At 33.9% G+C, this 21,389-nt stretch overlaps 1 protein-coding gene across 1 annotated transcript; it reads left to right on the plus strand.

Annotated features, from left to right (window-relative positions):
• Positions 1-5,070: 5,070 nt before the first annotated feature.
• On the plus strand, positions 5,071-10,016 carry LOC105790134 (beta-amyrin 28-monooxygenase). The gene is made up of 3 exons (XM_012617567.2): positions 5,071-6,044; positions 9,228-9,415; positions 9,638-10,016. Exons 1-3 carry the CDS (start codon positions 5,090-5,092, stop codon positions 9,935-9,937), a joined length of 1,443 nt encoding a protein of 480 aa, XP_012473021.1. The 5' UTR covers positions 5,071-5,089; the 3' UTR covers positions 9,938-10,016.
• Positions 10,017-21,389: the final 11,373 nt, after the last annotated feature.

The raw sequence follows: 21,389 nt of genomic DNA on the forward strand, positions 1-21,389 counted from the left end.
AAACTACAGGAGTTTGAACACAATTTAACATATTTCCTTAATAAAGTGCACACCTCACAAACTAAAGTTGAAAAAAAAAGATAGGCTACCAATATTTGACTATAAAATTAATATTACCTTTCCGTAATGCTATCTCACTGAAGACTTTTTTCTTAATATTAAAAGATAGGTTTAAATGCACAAATCACTGACTTGAGATGGTACTAAAAATATTTTTAAATAAAATTTAGGTTTATTTTGGAATTATTATATATATATATTTATAAATTATTTATCCATCCCGTGAGTGTACAATACAAAATGTTGTCTCTTTTTACTAACATTTTATTTAAAATAAGATGAGTGGAGCAATATTTATGAATTGGGTTGGGTTAGGGTTATGATTTAATATACGTATTTTTTAAAATTTTAAGTTCGAATTTAAGCTTAACTCAATTTGATTCGTTTAAATAATAAATTTAAATAAAAATATATTTTAAGATTATTTAATTGAAATTCGAGTCGAAAAGAACTAAATTGAGGTCAAAAAATACTTTTCTAAGCGTGACTCAAAGTAAGCGGACTAATTGGATCAGGTTAACTGGGTCCAAGTGTTACGGGGCTAGATCTTTCGTCTTGCGATCCGTGCAGCCTTAGGCAACCCGTTCGCTCCAAACTTGCCTAAGTCAGCCTTTACACCTAAAAGTGATGATTCCTTTAGAATTCCTCTCAGGCACCAATTTGTATAGAGAAAACAATTGTGCCAAAAGAAGCTACAAACGAACAATAGAAAGCCAAAAAAAGAATGCACACAAACACACAAAATGTTTGAGTAAATGCTGAAAGATTTCTATTACTTTTAAGAATTCAACATACAATGGATGAGATACAAATGAGGAGGAGGCTCTCTATTTATAGTTGAACTCCCCAAAATCGACTGTCAAGATCAAATTACATCGACGGACGAGATTAGCCTATCCCTTAATTTTAGGGATTTACAAGATTACATCATATCAAATCAAATTTACAAGATATGATTCCCCTACTTACTAAAAATAGCCTAAGTTGCCATATCTTCATTACTGGGCCAACTAGGCTTCAATCTGACAGACTTCTCCAATAGTTCTTTGAATCGAGCCAGTTCTCGTAGGTTAAATGTTCCCCATCTAATTGATAGACCTCCATGGGGAGCATCTTGTGCCATGGTCACGGGATTTGTACTTTGGCATGTGACATTCTCCCCCACCCATTCTCGCAACGCCCTCGTTGCGACTTCTAAATGACACAAACTTGATTCACCTTGGAACTTTCTCGTTGCCTTGTCTTTTTCCCGACTTGTCTTGCGATTGAGTTGTCCCTTCCTTCGGAACCTTTGCCTCGGCTTCCGTCGCCTCTTAACTTGAACCATTGCACTCGTTGGTACATTTCGTTGGCAAGAAGTCTTCGCTCTAACTTGCCCCAATTTTGACTTGTTCCCATTGGAATCCTCTGGATTCTCACATCTTAGCTTCGTACTACCTACAGTCCCTCGGTCTCCATGCTTAAGAACTTTTAAAGGGCTCTTACGACCTTGCCAAGCCAACAAGTCAGAATTCAAATCACTATTAGAGTGTTTGCAATGTACCTTATTCGCAACATTTACTCGTTTCGACTACTTTTGCATCGCTTCTTTCCCCTCAAAGTCCGATACACAATCCACCTTCCCCAAAGGTGAAGGCTCCACAGTCGACCTCACAGGTCTCATATCAGTCTCATGCTCCACTAACTTTTTCGAAGGGGCTTTTGTAGCATTCTGTTCTATCGAGTTAATGTTTCTCCCATACGAAACATCTTCGACTAGTTGAATTGATGACAACACGTTGGTCCCAACCTTCATATCCCGATGTACTGGCACAATAATGTGATAATAGACCAGTGACAATATGAATTTGATCAACCCATGGAAATAGAATTGTCTGAATCATGTCAAGGAAGTTTAAGCCAAGTACATAACCGTAATCATCTAATTGGATTACCTCAAAGTCTTCCTCGCCCTTCTATTCACCGATTTGTAGCTCCACATTATGAACTACTCTCACAGTTGGAGCCTCCTCGGAATTTACTGTCTTGATATTCTTATTCAATTTCTTAATCGACAGACCAAACTTCTTTGCAGCTTTTTCTGATATGAACAAGTTTAATACTCCCGTATCAATAAGAGCACTCTGCTTCTGACCCGCAATGTTGATATCCATAAACATCAACCCTTCTTCACCATTCCTTTTCTTAGGAATGAGCACCATTGAATTGACCCTCTGTGTCTTTCCCTCAATAGGCTTCGTCTCTTCCTTCGGCTCATCTTTCTTTTTAATAGCCGAAATCATCAATTTCTTTAGATATTTTTGTGCCATGTGTGGTCCTTGACAAATGAAGCATTTTATCCTCTTTCTCTTATCCCTTGGGTTGTTGGATGCATCTCGTGGTTTCTCATTACCACTTGTGCTATCGGTACTGTTGCCATCATCGCTATGTCCCTCTTCATCTTCCTCATGGTTTTTCTCACCATTGCCCTTTTCATTGGGCTTAGACGACTCGAACCTGTCTTTTGTTGGACCAAGCTTAACAAAGAACTCTGCTTCGGTCATGGCTACAGTAAGTTCGGTGATCCCTTGCCTATGCAACTCGTGCTTTACCCACGGCTTTAACCCATCCTCGAACCAATAGAACACTTCTTTCTCGCTCAAGTCAGAGATTTGAAGCATCAACTCGCTAAATACCGGAACATACTCCCGAATAGTGCCTTGTTGTTTGAGATGACGTAACTTAGCCCGAGCCTCCTTCTCGGTATACTATGGGTAAAACTACTTCTTCAACTCTATTTGGACCTCCTCCCAAGTCCCAATTGTGTTCCCACCACGTTTCTCATCCGTGGACCGACGATGCCACCATAAGAGAGCCACATCAGTAAAATAGATTGAAGCAGTGTTTACCTTATGGCATCATCCTCGATGCCCATCGCTCAGAAGTATTGCTCCGTTTCCTATAAGAAGTTGTCCACATCCCTTGCAGACCTTGCACCTTTGAACTTCTTCGATTTGAGAAGTGAGAACATTCATTGCTTGTTGCTTCGGCCTTGAAGACAACATCCCATTACTTAAAGCAGCTTTGCAAATTGTGAGCTCCCCCTTAAGCTATTCAATTTCCTTCTTCATGGCTAACACCATATCCTCGAGATTCTCATCTCTCTCTGCCAGTTTTTCCATAGTGGAATTGACTAATTCATTAATCTTTTCCGCATTGGCACCGAGAGAATCCAACACAAAATCTCTGAGTTGCTCTTCCATTGAGTCAAACCCATTTGTGTGTCCCTCGACCAACTCAAGCGACTCATTCATGTTCCTTACGGACTCCTCGAGATTAACCCACTCGATTTCCAAAGTTGTCAGCATGTTTCTCGAGCGACTTACTTTTCTGGCCCTTCCACGGGTTTGCATTGGCTCATTCTGATCAACAAATTCTTTCGACATCCCAACAGTGCCTTCGAACCAATAGCTCGGATGCCACTTGTCATGGGGTTAAATCTTTCGTCTTGCAATCCGTGTGACCTTAGGCTGTTCGTTTGCTCCAAACTCGCCTAAGTCAGCCTTTACACCTAAAAGTAAGGATTCCTTTAGAATTCCTTTAAGACACGAGTTTGTATAGCGGAAGCGATTGTGCCAAAAGAAGCTACAAATGAACAAAAGAAAGTCAGAGAAAGAATGCATACAAAGTGTTTGAGTAAATGCTCAAAGAATTCTATTACTTTTAAGAATTCAACATACAATGGATGAGATACAAATGAGGGGGAGGCTCTCTATTTATAGTTGAACTCTCCCAAAATTAACGGTCAAGATCAAATTACATCGACGGATGAGATTAGCCTATCCCTTGATTTTAGGGATTTACAAGATTACATAATATCAAATCAAATCTACAAGATATGATTCCCCTACTTACTAAAAATAGCCTAAATTGCCATATCTTCATTACCGGGCCAACTAGGCTTCAATCTGACAGACTTCTCCAATAGTTCTTTGAATTGAGCCAGTTCTCGTAGGTTAAATGTTCCCCATCTAATCGATAGACCTCCATGGGACGCATCTTGTGCCATAGTCACGGGCTTTGCACTTTAGCCCTGCAGTTTGGCCCGTGACACAAGCACAATCTAAATAAAATGAAGGAAAGCATTAGCGTGTTTAGCATGGATCATAAAAGCTAATTTTCCAGTTGTTGGGTCAACACAATCAATACTTTATTTGCCTTTTTATTTAGATGAGATTGAGTATAATAAATAATTTTATTTATAAAAAAATGGAATAATTACTGAAATTTTAAATATTTTACTTTTTAGGTGAAACTAGATTTAAAAAAAATAAAAAATAATATTTAGTCTTTAAAATTGATGAAAAATTTCAATTTAGTACCTAGTTTTTATCTCGCATATGTTAGTCTTAGAACTTGACAAATTTTTCATTTTAATTCGTATGATGGCATGTCACTCTGAGATTGTACCACATCATTATCTACAAAATTATAATCTTAGAGTGCCACATCGTTGTAGATGCCAAAATTAAAACATATTGTCAAATTCAGTGACTAATATGAATAAGTAAAAAGTTTAGGGATAAAATTAAAAAATAGAAAAGTGGTGAAGGCTAAGCATTATAAAAACCCATGGCAAAACTATGGAATAAGTTTATTTGAGTGTAATAAAATTATTTAAAAAAGTTTTTGAACTTAGTAAATTTTTCACTTTAATCCCCCATGTCGGTTTTTGAACTTTGCAACTTTTCGCAGTTTTGATATGTATAATCAAGTGGCACTTGTGTCATGTCATCTCTTAAAAGAATTTAGGTGATGATGTGGCATAATCTTAGAGTGCCACATCATTATAGGGATTAAAATTGAAAAAATTATCAAGTTCAAAGATTAACATGAACTTAAAAAAAAGTTTTGAGATTACATTAAAAAATTGTTAAGTTTAAGGACTGAATGTAGAAAAGTAGTGAAGGGTAGAGGCATTATAAAAACCCCTTAATGGATGCAAATAAACTTACAAACATAAACTCCAAAGATTCCAAAGGCAAAAACTATGGAGCATTTCTATATCACCCTTTTGTTACTCTTTGTCTCCTTCGTAACTCTCTCCCTCTTCGTCCTTTTTTATAAACACCGCTCCAATTACTCCGCCGATAACCTCCCTCCCGGTCGGCCAGGTTTACCCTTCGTCGGCGAGACCCTCGAGTTTCTCTCCACTGGATGGAAAGGCCACCCGGAAAAGTTCATATTCGATCGCATGGCCAAATACTCTTCCCAAGTCTTCAAAACCAACATCCTCGGTGAACCAGCAGCCGTCTTCTGCGGTGTCGCCTGCAACAAGTTCTTGTTTTCGAACGAGAACAAGCTTGTTACCGCATGGTGGCCGAGTTCCGTCGACAAAATCTTCCCTTCTTCATTACAAACATCGTCAAAAGAAGAATCAAAGAAAATGAGGAAGCTATTGCCTCAATTCTTAAAACCAGAGGCTTTACAAAGGTATATCGGAATAATGGACGCCATTGCCAATGAACACTTTGCTTCTCAATGGGAAAATAAAGAACAAGTCCTTGTTTTTCCATTGGCTAAAAGATATACTTTCTGGTTAGCTTGTCGGTTGTTTTTAAGTATTGAAGATCCTCACCATGTTTCAAAGTTTGAAGGACCGTTTCATTTATTGGCTTCGGGTATTATTTCACTCCCCATTGATCTTCCCGGAACGCCATTTAATCGAGCCATTAAAGCTTCGAATTTCATTCGGAAAGAGCTTTTAAAGATTATCAAGCAACGAAAAGTTGATTTATCGGAAGGGAAAGCGTCGCCAACTCAAGATATATTGTCGCATATGTTGTTGACGAGTGATGAAAATGGACAGTTCATGACGGAAGTGGATATCGCCGATAAGATTCTTGGGTTGTTGATAGGTGGCCATGATACTGCCAGTGCTGCCTGCACTTTCATCGTCAAATATCTTGCTGAGCTTCCTCACATCTACGAGCTCGTTTACAAAGGTAATATTTTTTTTTCCTTCAAAACGTGATACATGCTCCACCAATTCCTTCACTGGTGAGTACAGTTTTAATTAAATAATTTATTATATTTGCTAAAAACTCGATTTTCTTTGTCGAAACTAAAATACTAATCAATTTTCGATTAATCTATACTCGTTTATTTTTCGGGCTACTCTTTTAATCTGAAGGTTCGTCCGAAATTTGAAAGAGTTTAGGTAAAAATATTAAGTTTGAAAAATAGGTTTGGATAAAAAATTGGGTCCATTTAAAAAATGGGTTGGGCTCGGACTTGAACATTCAAGGCCCAAGTCTAACTCGTTTTAAGTTTATAATATTTTATATTTCGTTATTTTTATATATTATGTAATTTAGAATACATTAGAAAAATAAACCTATATTAAATATATAATACTACTCTAATATAAACATTAAAATAATTTTAAGATGACTATATAAAAATATTCAATAAATAAAAAAATATTAAATTATTAAATATTAAAATAAAATAAAATAAATATATTTTACAACTATGAGTGAGTTTGAGTAAAATTATAAGTCATATTTCAGGTCGAGTCGTATTTGAGCAAGCATAAAGATGTCAACACCATGCTTAGGCCTATCCCAAACCAAGCCCAGGAGCACATAATTCAACTCATTGATTTGATTAGACAAAAATAGGAAATACAATAATAATAAAGGAAATAAGCCGCTTTTAAATATTTATCATTAATAAAATTAAAAATGATAAAAAAAGGTTTATCTTAAAAGTCTTAAAATTTAATCAAGTATCTTAAAAATAAAATATATTTATCTTATTATTATATAATTATAATAAAATATATTATAATTTGACTCGAAGTCCGATCCGAAATGCCCCTTTTATATATATATATATTTCTAAAGACCTTTAAGTAGGAGAGAAAATTCTAGACACGCCGTTAGATTATCTTCTTCTTCTCTATTTCTTCATCATCTCCCTCCTCCACTTTCACTGATACCGTGTATCAATAATTATAAAAATAAAAATAATTGAAATTTACGTTAATTTTTAATATAAATAATATAAAAAAGTCTATATATAAGTCAAGGTGCCTAATAGGTTGGTAACGTGAAGAAATTAGAGTGAAATAAAAAATAAATAAAAACCATACAAGTTTTGAAAATAAATAAGATTTTGTAATTATTTTACGTAAACCCATCAATCTTTTCTCAAGAGATACTTTTTGAAAAAGAAAGTTCTCTCTTTTCTTTTTCTTTTTATTAAAGTGAATTTTTTATTATTACTTATATTAAATAATCTAAATCTTAATTATCACGAAATGTTTTATTTCAAGAAATTAACTCATCATTTCACCAACCCTTTGAATTGAATAATACCCACTCACTTACAATACTATACATATAATATTTATAATCGAGTTGATATGTAGTTTTGAACAATTTTATTATAGGTTCTGATTATATCTGTTTTTTTTATACAATATCTAGAACTATCCATAGTCCCTCCCTAATTTTTAAATAGGAGGATAATGCGTTTTAACACACTCGAACCTACGTCCTCCTGTACTAACAACAATATCGATGCCAATCGAGTTAGACTCAGTTAGCTTCATATTAATTTTTTTGTTTTAGATTTTTAGATTTATTTTAACAAAATGAGTTTTGTTTTATGGTTTTTAACATTATTTCATGAAATTTCAAAAGCAAATTATAAATATTTCTAAAAAAATAGAATTTTGAGAACTTTTAAATTATTTTTATATCATAAAAATTAAAATTAATTATATATTAAATAAAAATAGATTTTGGTTCAGTTTTGAAACTTGCATATCATAAATCGTCCAAACATCCTGATTTTAGTTGGTTTTGAATTTTCAAATATTCTTATTCAGCCCCAATCATAAATCAATCGAATATAAATTCAGTTGAAAAATAATTAAAACATATTTATTTATAAAATAATAAATAAAATTACAAGAATATTTTACCTTTTATATTTTTATATAAAAATATAAAAATCATTTAAACTTATAATAAATCTAAAATATTACACACGTAGGATGAAACTCAAACCTGAAAAATCTTCAAAATTTATTTTTTTCATTTCAATAAAACCCTCATTTATTTTTATATTAATTTTTTATAATTCTTTTCACTTATATCATAAATCTAATTATAAATGTTGATTAAGTCCAAATTTAGGACAATTTTTATTTATAATTTCCAAGTAAATATAAATGTCATTTTCAATAATATAATATAATATAATATTAATATAATGATTCCTTCGCTTGTTATACCCTTCTCTTTTAGTAGCCGGTGATTGTTTTACGCGTTTATTTGTGTATGCATGTGTGGTATATTCATTGAGCCGGCAAGAACAGTTTATATAGTTAGAAATAGAACTGTCAACAACCGGATTTCTTTGAAGTCAACTGCATGATTTTCGTATCGGATCGGGTCAATAATTGGTTAGAGTATCAGTCTAAAAAACGGTTTTAGATTAGTTGAGTAGCGAATCGGTATGGACCGATTGAACAGGGTTAAAACACTAGTTGAATCTGGATGCTTTATTTAATAATTATTCATATCGGTTGAATTGGTGGTTGGGCTGGTTCGACCATCGGTCCTATTATGAAAACCTTAAATTTTCATAAAAGGTTAATTCAAATACATTTAGGCTAGTTTAGCAAAGCTTTTAAGAAATACTTTTGGGACAAAAAATGCTTTTGAGAGAAAAATACTTTTCAAACGCCAAAAATTGGCCAAATACAGAAGCAGAAAATTTGAGCTTTTGTCAAAAAGCGCTTTTTGTCTCTAAGAAGCATTGCTAAACTAGCCTTTAATCTAAATCTAAAATGATTGGAACTCCGGATGATCTTGAAAATTTTAAAGGATTTGAGCCCAAAATGCCCTACAAAAGTTTGAAACCTAAACTGACCCGATCAAGATTAATCCGACCTTAAACCAACCATATCTGCCTAATTGATAGGTTTAGTTAAAACGTTTGAAACCTAAATAAACCCTTGAAATTTAAACTAACTACGAGTATATTAATCAAATTAGTAATGATTTGAATCTGATTAAATTATGTAATCATATTTAAGAGATAATTTTCAGATTCCAACACCTATAATCTCATTGATTTTTTTTTTTCTAATTTTATTTTTTGTTGATTTACAGAACAAATGGAAATAGCAAAATCAAAAGCCCCAGGTGAATTGTTGACTTGGGACGACGTTCAAAAGATGAAATATTCATGGAATGTTGCTTGTGAAGTGCTAAGACTTGCCCCACCACTACAAGGTGCTTTCAGGGAAGCCATCAATGACTTCATTTTCAATGGTTTCTCTATTCCAAAGGGTTGGAAAGTAAGTCACTTAATTCATTCATTGGGCCACTTCTAAAAAACTCACTAAATCATCAATAAATTTACGTTTTGGTTATCCGACTTTAAATAGTTCAGTGACTAATTTATAAATTTTTGAATATAATTGACCAAAACGTAAACCTACTAATAATTTAGTAACATTGGGTATAATTTACCCAAAACTCAAAACATATTTACTAACTTTTCATGAATAATTGTACAGTTATATTGGAGCGCAAACTCAACCCATAGAAACCCTGAATGTTTTCCAGAACCGTTGAAATTTGACCCGACAAGGTTTGAAGGGAAAGGGCCAGCGCCCTACACGTTCGTTCCGTTCGGCGGCGGTCCTCGAATGTGCCCGGGCAAAGAATATGCTCGATTGGAAATACTTGTTTTCATGCATAATATTGTGAAAAGGTTTAAGTGGAAGAAATTAGTGGCTGATGAGAAGATCATTGTTGATCCCATGCCTATGCCAGCAAAGGGTCTTCCAGTTCTCCTTTATCCGTATAAATCTTAAATTATTTTTCAACTTTCATAATTATCTATGTACCAATGCAAATGAAGCAATCTTCTTTGCTCTTTTTTTTTTTTTTTGTTTTTATTTTCAAATTTCTGTGCTTGTAATGTTTCTGAATCAGTATATGTGCTTGTTTATTATAAAAAATTAAATTTATTACTCTTGTTTAGAATTAGATAATGATATTATATTGAGAAAGGACCAAGTGTGTGGTCTAGACCTGTTTATGGGTTGGACTACTCTTCCAAGTTAGAAGGATCGTTCGAAATTTGGGAGGGTTTGGACAAAAATATTAGGCCCAAAAAATGAGCTTTGGCAAAAAAATTAGGTCCGTTTAAAATATGGGTCGGGCTCGGGCTTGAACATTTAAGGCCCGACCCGTTTTAAGTTTATAATACTTTATATTATGTTATTTTTATATATTATGTAATTTAGAACACATAAAAAAATAAAACTATACTAAATATATAATATTACTCTAATGTAAACATTAAATTAATGTTAAAATGACTATATAAAAAAATGAATAAAATTATATTAAAATGGGCTTGGGTTAGTGTTTTGCAAATATAGGCAGGTTTGGGTAAAATTTTAAACCCAAATTTCGGGCCAAGCCGAGCTTGGACAAGTATAAAATATGTTAATATCATGCTTTGGCCTGACCCAAACCCGACTTATAGCACCTCTTGTGTGGACTAATTATTTTAAAACATTATTTAAAATTTTTAAAAGAAAATTTATTTTATTGAATGAGTCGGATGTGAATGGGCATTTTACCAAAAAAAACCTTTTTTTTTAAAAAATTACCGAAATTGGCCCATTATTTCATTATTTACCGGAATGGTCCATTTTCCGGCAAATCGCGTCCACGTCAGCGCGATGTCAGGGAACGCGTCAGGAAATCGCTACCACGTTAGCGCGAGTTGCTGACGTGGTAGCGATTTCCTGAGCCATGTAGCGCGTTTCGGGGGACGCGATTTTGCCGTTTTTCCCACGTTAGGTTTTTTCGGCTTTTAGGGCTTAGGGTTCAGGCTTTTTAGGGTTTTTAGGTCTTGGAAGAAATAATTTCGAGTTGACGTTTCTGATCAAATAGTATAAAATCGCTTCTAGCAGGATGCTATTTGAGAAGAATTTATGAAATCGCGCCCTCGTGGACGCGTTTTTGCTACAGTAGGTCATGGAAGAAATAAATTTTTTTGACGTTTTTGAGCAAATAGTATAAAATCGCTTCTAGCAGGATGCTATTTGAGAAGAATTTGTAAAATCGCACCCTCGTGGACGCGCTTTTGCGACAGTTGGTCATGGAAGAAATAATTTTTTTTGACGTTTCTGAGCAAATAGTATAAAATCGCTTCTAGCAGGATGCTATTTGAGAAGAATTTGTGAAAATCGTGCCCTCATGGACGCGCTTTTGCTACAGTAGCACGTTTGGGCTGAGGCTATAAATTAGGCATAAAATGTTCTCAGAATGCATAAGTCACAGCAGAAACAATTTAGAGAGGCTAAGAAGGTTAGAGTTTCAAATATGAGTGAACGTATTAGTGCTGTTATTTACTATGATGGTGAGGTTTGCCACACCCAGAATGGTGTTGTTTTTTTGTCGGAGAATACGGCGCGACTGGTTTTTAACCAGAACATAGATTTGATAGAACTTCGTAAAAGAATTAGGCGTAAAATTTTCGGAACGACGCCAATGAAAGTTCTGTCTATCACGTATCGATTTTGTTCTTCTGTTGATCTGGTGACATATGACTCGTTCGACATAAAATGTGCTCGTAGCTTGGAGGCAATGGTGCAGACTCATATTGCTAGTGGAGCACATTATATTGAGTTATATATACAATTTACATCGCCAACTAATGTACTTGTGACCGATGTTTGAGATGTATACACGATCCTTGACCGATACTCGGTTAGCGGGTTACAAAATATGGAACAGCCCATGTTCAGTAGCGATGTCGAATGCACATCCCCCGCAAGACACTCTGTCGGTGGATGGGACATGTACGTTGGTGGCTCGACATTTGATGCTGGAAATACGTACTGGGGAACGACATCAAGTTCTAGTGGGTGACAATCTACATCCAATTGGGGACGTTATCAAATGCCCAGAAGAAGGGATGACGTACTCCCTACGACGTCAACCAGTGAGGGGACCTCGTACGCTGCAGATGATTGTGGGTTAGAAGATGACTCCGATGTGGATCCACGTTGAGAGCCCGGGCTGGATGGTGTAGAAGTTGACTTATTTTCTGAACCGGAGCCTATTCCAACAGAACCTGAAGATGCTGAAAGGAGTTCAGATAAAGAAGAAAATCCACGATTCAAAGCATACTCACCTCTAGCCCACATACATAATGTCGATCTGTCCGTAGATGATGCGTTAGAGTTTCCAGATCTACCATACCGGTTGCGTAATTTTACAAGTTCGGGGGTAGATTCCGGTGAATTTGAAGTTGGTAATCAGTTTACCAACAATGATAGTTTTATTGGTGCTTTGAAACAACATAGCATCAAAAATGGTGTTAACTACCACGTCGTTAAATCCAAATCTGATAAGTTTGAGGCGAAGTGTCCAGTCCAAGACGGCATATGTTCATGGAAAATCTACGCTTCGTTAAGGAAAAGGACAGAGTTGTGGGAGATTAAAAAGTACAAAGGTCTACATACATGTGCTGCAGGTATAGTATTGACGGTTTTGTGAATAATACTTTTATTATGCAATATTGCATTATTTAATGTACTCGGTTTATAGGTGTTTCACAAGATCATCCCAAGATGGATTCAGCTATGTTAGCTAGCTTGATACTGCCTACGGTAAAAGCAGATCCCAAGACTTCAGTGCCGGTGTTAATTGCCAATATCCGTAGCCAAATGGGGTACACGCCCTCTTACTGCAAGGCTTGGATAGCTAAGCAAAAGGCATTGGAGAAGATGCATAGTGGGTGGGACGCCTCATATAATGAAATATTGCAGTGGTGTCAGATGCTAGAGAGATACGTCCCAGGTGCCATCACAGACCTTAAAACGGAACATGCGTACTACAACGGCCGATTGCTACGTGGATGCCAAGTGTTCAAATGCTTGTTTTGGACCTTTAAGTAATGCCGAGACGCATTTCCATACTGCAAGTCGTTGGTACAAATTGACGGTACATTTATGTTCGGTAGGTATTCTCATCGGCTATTGCTTGCAGTGGTACAGGATGGCGGTAGGAGAATTCTTCCAATTGCATTTGCAATAACACCGAGGGAGTCGTCTGATGACTGAGATTTCTTTCTCTCAAGGTTAAGGAGGCATGTGTGCCCCCAATCTGATATCTGTGATATTTCAGATCGGGGCATCGGTATACTAGCTGCATTTGATCGACAGGAAAGCTTATGGCAGCGCACACACCATAGATATTGCCTAAGACACGTTGCTTCGAACTACTACAGACAATATCCATCTAAGAGCGAACGACGACAAGTGACCAACATGGGTATTTAGTCTATATCTGTGTTATTCTGTTTGTCAATTTGAATTAGTTTTATTGGTAGAAGTGGCATAAATTATTCGCTATGATCTTATATTGGCAGGGTATGAAATAAATAAAGATCGTTTTCACGAGATGTTGGCAATTTTACGTTCAATTAACGGAGAAGGGGCGGACTACCTTTGTAACATACGTTTCGAACAGTGGGTACAATCATACGATGGCGGCCTACGATATGCCCATATGACGTCAAACCTGGCTGAATACATCAATTCTGTTCTTAAAGGAACGCGCCATCTACCGATAACATCGGTTGTGCGAGAGATATATTTTCATTTGGCAGCGGTATTTCCAAAGTGAGCAGCAAGTTATGCAGGCCAGATGCAGGGAGGACATGTATGGTGCAGTAAGGTAGTTCAAGAAATTAACAAGGCCAAGGCGAGGGCAAACACCATGCACATAGTGTGTCACGATCGAGGCAATTTATGGTTTCGCGTGACAGATATTGACAGACCGCACCAAGGTGTTGTTGGTAGGCAATATCGTGTACACCTGCGAAATAGGACTTGTGACTGTGGGATGTTTGATGCACTTCGTTATCCATACGCGCATGTTATTGCAGCTTGTCAGAATCTCCGTCGGGATCCGATGAGTTATGTGAATGAAGTGTACAAATTAGAAAACATGTACAACGTCTGGAGACACGTTTTCCCACCGGTCCCAAATGAACGTAAGTGGCCGCCCGTATCTCTTGCTCCTTTTAAGCTGTTACCGGATAGAGAATTACGTCGCAAACTAAAGGGTCGACCTTGCTCGACTAGAATACGTAACAATATGGATATCCGAGAAATAGCCAGTCAAACGATGTTGTGCGGATGGTGTAGGAATCCAGGCCATACAAGTCGATCATGCCCTAATCGCAATAGTTGAATGTAATTGTAAAAAAATTAAGTTTGTGAAATTATTAATTGATAAATTGTATTAATGGTTAGTAAAAATTATCAAATTATATAAAATTATTAATTGTTAGTACCAGTCAAAACATTTTTCCAAATCTAACATTATGTGAATGTAAAATTATTAATTGATAAATTGTATTAATGATTAGTAAAATTATCAAATTATATAAAATTATTAATTGTTAGTACCAGGAAAAACATTTTTCCAAATCTAACATTATGTGAAAGTAACATTATGAGTTTAGTTGAGTTCTTAATTAGGTATTAATTGGGTGAATTTAGTTTAATTAAGAGAAATTAGGAAAAGGATCAAATTGAATTAGGGTAAAAGTTGAATTATAGATTAATAGAAAATAAAAGGATTAAAATGGCAATTAAGCCATTAACAAAAAAAATAGGCGTATAAGTGATAAAAATATGAGATTTTTATGTTATGTATATTATTTTATTATATAATATAATATAATATATTATATTATATTATTATATATATTAAATAAAGTAAATAGATGACAAATGTATGGTAAAAATTGAAGGCATGTGTAATAGTAATAATTACATAGGTACACTTGTAATAAAAATAAATATGTGCTTAATTAATAAGTAAAAGATTTTTTATAATAATATATTATTAATGTTATTAGTTAAAATAAAAGAAATATAGTAAGGAAGTAAAACAAACAAAAAAAAGAAACAAAAGAAGAACAGAATAGAAACAGAGAAAGAGACGAAAACAGGGGAAGAAAAAGGGGAAAGAAAAGAAAATGGGAAAATTGGATTTTAAAGCTTCAAGCTTAATTGGTAAGATAAATTTAGCCCTTTTCTCTTAATTTTGATGATTTAAAAGCTTTAAAACAAAGTTTTGTTGAAATCAAGTGGAGGTTATGGAAGTTCATAGGTTTTTGAACATGATTCATTTTGAACAAGTTGTTAAATTAGGGGTTTAGTTGATAGAATTTCTAGTTAGAATAGATAAAAAGATTGATTTGTAAACTAAGTTATAAATTTTACATAGTTGGGATTAAGTTATAAAAAGTCTTAAATTAGGGTTTAATTATGAATATTGAAAAGTAGAGTTAAATATGATAAGACATTAAGTAGAAAAGAAGTATGAATTAAGTTAGAAAAATAAGTAAGCTTAGTTAGAATTAAATTGGGAATAAGTAGGAATTGAATAAAATTTAATTAATATTAATATTAATATTATTTTTAATGCTGTAATTAATAGTAAAAATTATTATTATTTTCATAGCTAACAAGGAAAACGAGGCATCGGCATCCAAAGGAAAAGAAAAGATCGTTGAGGAGTAAACGCGTATTCCAGGTTTGTATTATTATAACTTAAACTATTTACTAAATGCTATATTGAAATATATGTGAATTGAAATAATAGATGTTTTGAATTATTTGAGTATTTGAGATTGTTGTGGAAATGAATTCGAAATTGGAAAAGTAAAATAATACCCTATTAACTTATCGGACTAAATTGGATACAAATGGCATGCCATTGGATTTGTGATGTGATGATGAGATTTGTAGTTCGGCCGAGAAGATGATTATATTATTATATGCTTCAGTTTATCCGAAGAGGCATTTAATGCCTTATTGGTGTGTTCTGGAGGATTTAAATAATTCCAGGTGTGTTTAGGTTGGATATTCTGGTGTGTTTGGGTGGAATCCTCGTATCTGTCAGAGTCCGAGCCTTGTTAATAGGGTAAATAATTGAAATGAAAATTTGAAAAAGAAATTGGTTGATTTGACACTATAGAAAAATACGAGAAAGAATGTATGAGTTAAATTATAAATTTAATTTGTATGTAAATATATATATATATATATATATATATATATATAAATATAAATTTAAGATCTATGGAATGATATATGAATATGTATATTTAATTTAAAGTGATTTATAAGATTATGGTCAATATTTGAAATTTTATTATTAAATAGTTTAATTTATAGTAATACCACTTGAGTATGAAATACTCAAATGACTGATTGTTTCCGTGCTGTGAGTTGTAGAAGTCAAATCTTGAATCGACATCCAAAACCGGACCGACTTCAAACAAATTTTGGTGATGTATATTTTCTTTTAATAATGTGGCATGTACATAGGATGTGTATAAACGTTATTATGTTTTGAATATAAATAGTTAAAAATGTTAGTATTATAAATCTAAGAATTTTAATGAAAGAAATTTATCCATTCCAATTTAATTAGTACATTGATAAACTTAAATTGATATTGAATTAATTGAGTTTGATTAGAATGTATTTAGAATAGAAAATGTGAATGTGAAATGAATTGGTTGAATTGGTTATGTTTGGAAAAGTTATTGTTTTATTTGCAGGAGGTTTAACGTAAAAAAAAGCAGAAATGTTGCCGAATTTTTTATAAAAAAAAAAAACCGAATGAAGTCAATTAGTAATGTTTATATGAATTTATGATTTATATATATATATATATATATATTTTAATATGTTGGTTATTTATGATTTGTTTATTTGTAAATTTTTAATATGTTCGGTAATGTCTCGTAACCCTGTTTCGGCGACGGTTTGGGGTTAAGGGGTGTTACAAGGATTTTCAATTTAAGGGCATTAATGGTTAGTAGAATTCTCAAATAATATAAATTTTTTTTATTTTATTACATCAAATAATCTTCTATTTTATTACATCAAATAATATCAAAATATTCAAAATATTTGTACAAATAAATTTAAATACGGCAATCAATGTCTATGCTCGGGGGATTCAGTGCCACATGGCAACCGTCAACGGTTACGCACTGAATTCCTCCTTTCTCTAGCTTTCGACGGCGGTTGTTGTTCCTCCGGCGGGGATTCTGGTTCTTCCAGTACGGCATCTGGTTGTCGGACTTGGGACGATGATCCACCTTCAAAGAATAGTGTATGTGGAGGTGTTTGCATCACGAATGGTGACGGTGTTTGAAACCCATACGTTGGTGGGGATTGGTAAAAAGGAGAGCTCCCCGACAGCCTCTCTTATGATTCCTCGTGCGCCGCTGGCCTATACATCGGCGGTCCATTCGGCATAACAAGAAATGGAGCTGAATCGGGCATTTGGCTCCAACCTGCCATAGGACTCGGAAAAGGATACATATAAGGGTTAGGATGCATATAAAGGCTAGGAAACGCAACTGGCATCATCTGAAAAGGCGGTTGCGTGGGTATTATCGGTTGAACTGCTGCGTCGGGTGACTGTGTCGGTGCTCTCGTTGGGCCTGGTGATTGCATGGCCGCTGATGATGAGTCGGGTGAATGTTTGGGCCTCGTTGAGGGACTGCCTTCGTCGTCTTGGATTTAGAGGCCTGCGCCTTTCCCTTTCGACACGTATTTGCCGCTGCCTCTCCTCTTGCGTTAGTAAATACGGCTTGCTGTGGATCCTAAACCATGGCATGTATTCTGGAACGCACGCTAACTCCGGAACGATAATTGGTAAAATGCCCGATTTTTTAAATAATTTTTTTAAAAAAAGTTTTTTTTGGTAAAATTCCCGATGTGAATATCTAATCCAATAATTGATGAATACGTAGATGAACTATTTTCAATATGATAGGGGGTTGTTTATCTATAGAACCTATTCGGATTCAAGTTTTTGGGGAAAAAAGTGGAGCCTTTATTTCTTCGATTTTTTTCTTTTTTACTCTAGTTGAAAAATAAAAGGGATATGTGTCATTTAATTAACAATATCCTTTTGTATTCTCTTTATATTGTAATAAAACAACATTTAAAACAAATTTATATTGTATTGGAATTAGACTCGATCATAATACAGGTCATTCGGCTCAATCCGAAGATTCATTTGAAAAGTGTGAGAGTTTGAGTAAAAATATAGGTCTAAAAAATGAGTTTGAGAAAAAAAAAAGACTCATTTAGAAAACAGGCCGTGTCTCGGGTAAGCTTTTTTTTGTTCGGGCCCAACCCGAATTTGCAAAAAAGAAAAATTGTTATTGTTTTTTTCACCTTTTTATTGTTATTTCACTATTATATTGTTACTATTTTATTGTTATTATTTTGATATTGTATAACTCTTGTTTTATTGATAATTTTACAACTATTTTAGATGCATTTGCTTATTAAGTTGCATCTATCTTAGTGTTATTTAAGTATAAATATTTTTAAAATTTATTTTCAATTTGTGGGGAAACATTTGTTTTAATATTCTTAATGTATTTAATGTGTTATATTTTTTTAAATTTATTTATATATATAAATAATATAAAAAATTAATACAGGCAGGTCGGGTTGGACTCGAGTTTTACTTTTATCTAACATCCTTAATTTCTTATAAAAAGGTTCAAAATTCACCCAAATTAATTTTAAAATAAATTTATCCATCGCCAACCTCGAACGTTGACTCGAGAATTTAAGGCCGTTACAACTATTAAGTTGGTCAGTTCTGTTAAGAAATTGAATAGCTGATAATTGAGTGACATAACCAAATAAATCGACCTACAAATACTTTAACTGTCAAAATCGACTAAATCTGATTGATGGGTTAAATTAAATGCTATCCCCTAGAATTAACCGTTGATGAGTTTTTGAAGATTGAAACACCAATGAATGACCATTAATGTTTAATTTTCTAAATCAATATATTTTATTGAAAATAAATATATAAGCTAAACCTAGAAAATGAGAAATTTGGCCAAATCTAACATTATAGGTCAAGAAAAAAACAACAACACACACTAGAAGCCAGTCAAAAGACAACATAAACAACAGGCAAAAAGTAATCCGATCATCGTCGGATTCCCAGGTAAACCGGTCAGCTTATCAGATCATGCAACGTAGCTACTTGTTGAAAAATGGCGAAATTTGGGGTAACTCCTTTTCTCATGTAAAATTACCACCTCACTACTTACTATTTTTTAAAATTACAAATTAAATCATTAAACAAACAAAATGTGTAATATAAAAATTTTGAGGGAAAATATTTGGTACCCTTTGTGGAATAAAAAAAAAAGGTTATCAGTAGGGGTGGACAAAATCCGACTCGATTCAGAAAATACAATAAAAAATTCAAATTCTGAATTAAATAGTTTAAGTTAATCGAGTAATTCGGATCTACTTGAATAAAAAATCAAAATTTTCAATTTAACTCGAATATGAATTATACAATTCAAGTTATCCGAAAATCCGAATAAGAAAAGACAAAACTACGTCGTTTTTATAAATATTTACCCATTAAGTTAAAAGTAAAACCATTATATTGTTTATGTTGTTAAATAATCTTGTACTTTGTCTACTAGTTAAATAATCGTCCATGTAATGCAACATTGAGTATAAATAATAGGATTTGTTTGACTTGATTTGATTTGATTCGAAAAAAATTCAAACTGAGTTCGATTGCTAAAATAGGATTCGTCAACTCGAAATTTTTTGACTCGACTCGATCGAGTACTCACCGCTAGCTACCAGTCTATCAAATCCCATAACCCCTCTCCAAACCATAAATAGGAGGATAATGTGCTTCAGCATTCTCAAACTCATATACTCGAACTCACATCCTCCTACATTGACAACAATACACATGCCAATCGAGTTAAGACTCAATCATCAAAATTTATATTGTTTTAAATAGTATTGATATAAATTAAAACTACAAAATAAGGTTAGGCACTCATACCAATACAATAATAAGTTTGATTTAAATGTTGTTTTAAAGTACAAACCAATGAGTGTTACAAAAGATTTTAAAGATGCCTTATCTAAGAGGTTTGATATTAGGTATTTTAAAAGTAAAAATCATAGGAATAAAGTTAAGTAGTGGTGTGCAAATAATTAATTCAATCAGTTTGATTGGTATACAATAATCGAATTGATCGATTTATACAGTGTAACCCAATTTAGCTGAATTGATTTAACATTGGTTGGTTAAGTCAGTTTAAAATAAATATATTATAATGTATTGAATTGAGTTATTTATTATAAAAATATAAAGATGTTTAAACTAATTTAAAAAAAATATTATTAAGTTGGTCAGTTAGATTATGAAATTCAATAGCTGGTAATTGACTGACATATCCAGATAAAATCGACCCTACGACCAAATTAACTGTCAACATCGACTAAACCTAATTAATCGATTAATTAACTCGGTTGTAAGTGACTTATGCTATCCCCTAGTGAATGATCAATGTCGTTTGATTTGATTTAAATATATACACAAATCATATGCTAAACCAATATACTTTATTGATATATATATATATATATATATATATATATAAGCTACATCTGGAAAATGAGAAATTTGGCCAAATATAATATTATAGATCAAGAAACAAAAAGACAGACAACATAAACAAGAAACAAATAATTATTAAAAAGTAATCCGATGATGGTTGGATACCCAGGTAAACTGGTCACCTTATCAAATCATCCAATGTAGCAAGCAAGTCAATCAAAACATATGAGAAAACAATCCACCACCATGCTCTGTAATGTATCACACAATTGGATCCCACCCTTAAACACGATTAAGTTGGGATTCCATAACACACCAATTTGAAATCCCACCCAAATCCGAACCCGATTTCAAGCTAGATCGGTTCCTATGTATCACCACAGAGCGGTTCCAAGACATTCATGACGATGGCACAGCAACCTGTGGCATCAGCACCATCACCATTCCCTGACAAAAAAGGAAGGCAGCGTGGGAGGCCGACTAAGCCATCAGCACGGGTTATGGCCCCTTGAGCCAGGGGTGCACCCACCACCATGCACAACACCAACAGACATGCAAGCTTAAGGGACATTGAGCTAGCCATATGGATTAATCACAAGAAAAACAAACTTGTAAGGAAAATGGTTGCTTGGAGTATTGCTGATTGTTGCGTGGTTAGGGGTTGAGGGTAGGAGGGTTTTTATAGCCAAAAGTTAAGTTTTTATTTTCTTTTTTTCAGCTTGGTGGTAGCAGGGATTCTTTTGTTTTCCTCTGTACTTTTGGTTGTTGTTTTTGGGTGATTCCTTTAGGCTTGTTTGC

The sequence above is a fragment of the Gossypium raimondii genome, chromosome 8 (assembly GCF_025698545.1).
Source record: "Gossypium raimondii isolate GPD5lz chromosome 8, ASM2569854v1, whole genome shotgun sequence".
NCBI classification, from domain to species: Eukaryota; Viridiplantae; Streptophyta; class Magnoliopsida; order Malvales; family Malvaceae; genus Gossypium; species Gossypium raimondii.

What these genes read in the sequence shown, in the direction of transcription:
- LOC105790134 (XM_012617567.2), top strand. Translation starts at nt 5,090, where the DNA reads ATGGAGCATTTCTATATCACCCTTTTGTTACTCTTTGTCTCCTTCGTA. An exon ending in CTACGAGCTCGTTTACAAAG is followed by an intron (nt 6,045 to 9,227) that starts GTAATATTTTTT and finishes GTTGATTTACAG; the next exon opens with AACAAATGGAAATAGCAAAA. An exon ending in CTATTCCAAAGGGTTGGAAA is followed by an intron (nt 9,416 to 9,637) that starts GTAAGTCACTTA and finishes ATAATTGTACAG; the next exon opens with TTATATTGGAGCGCAAACTC.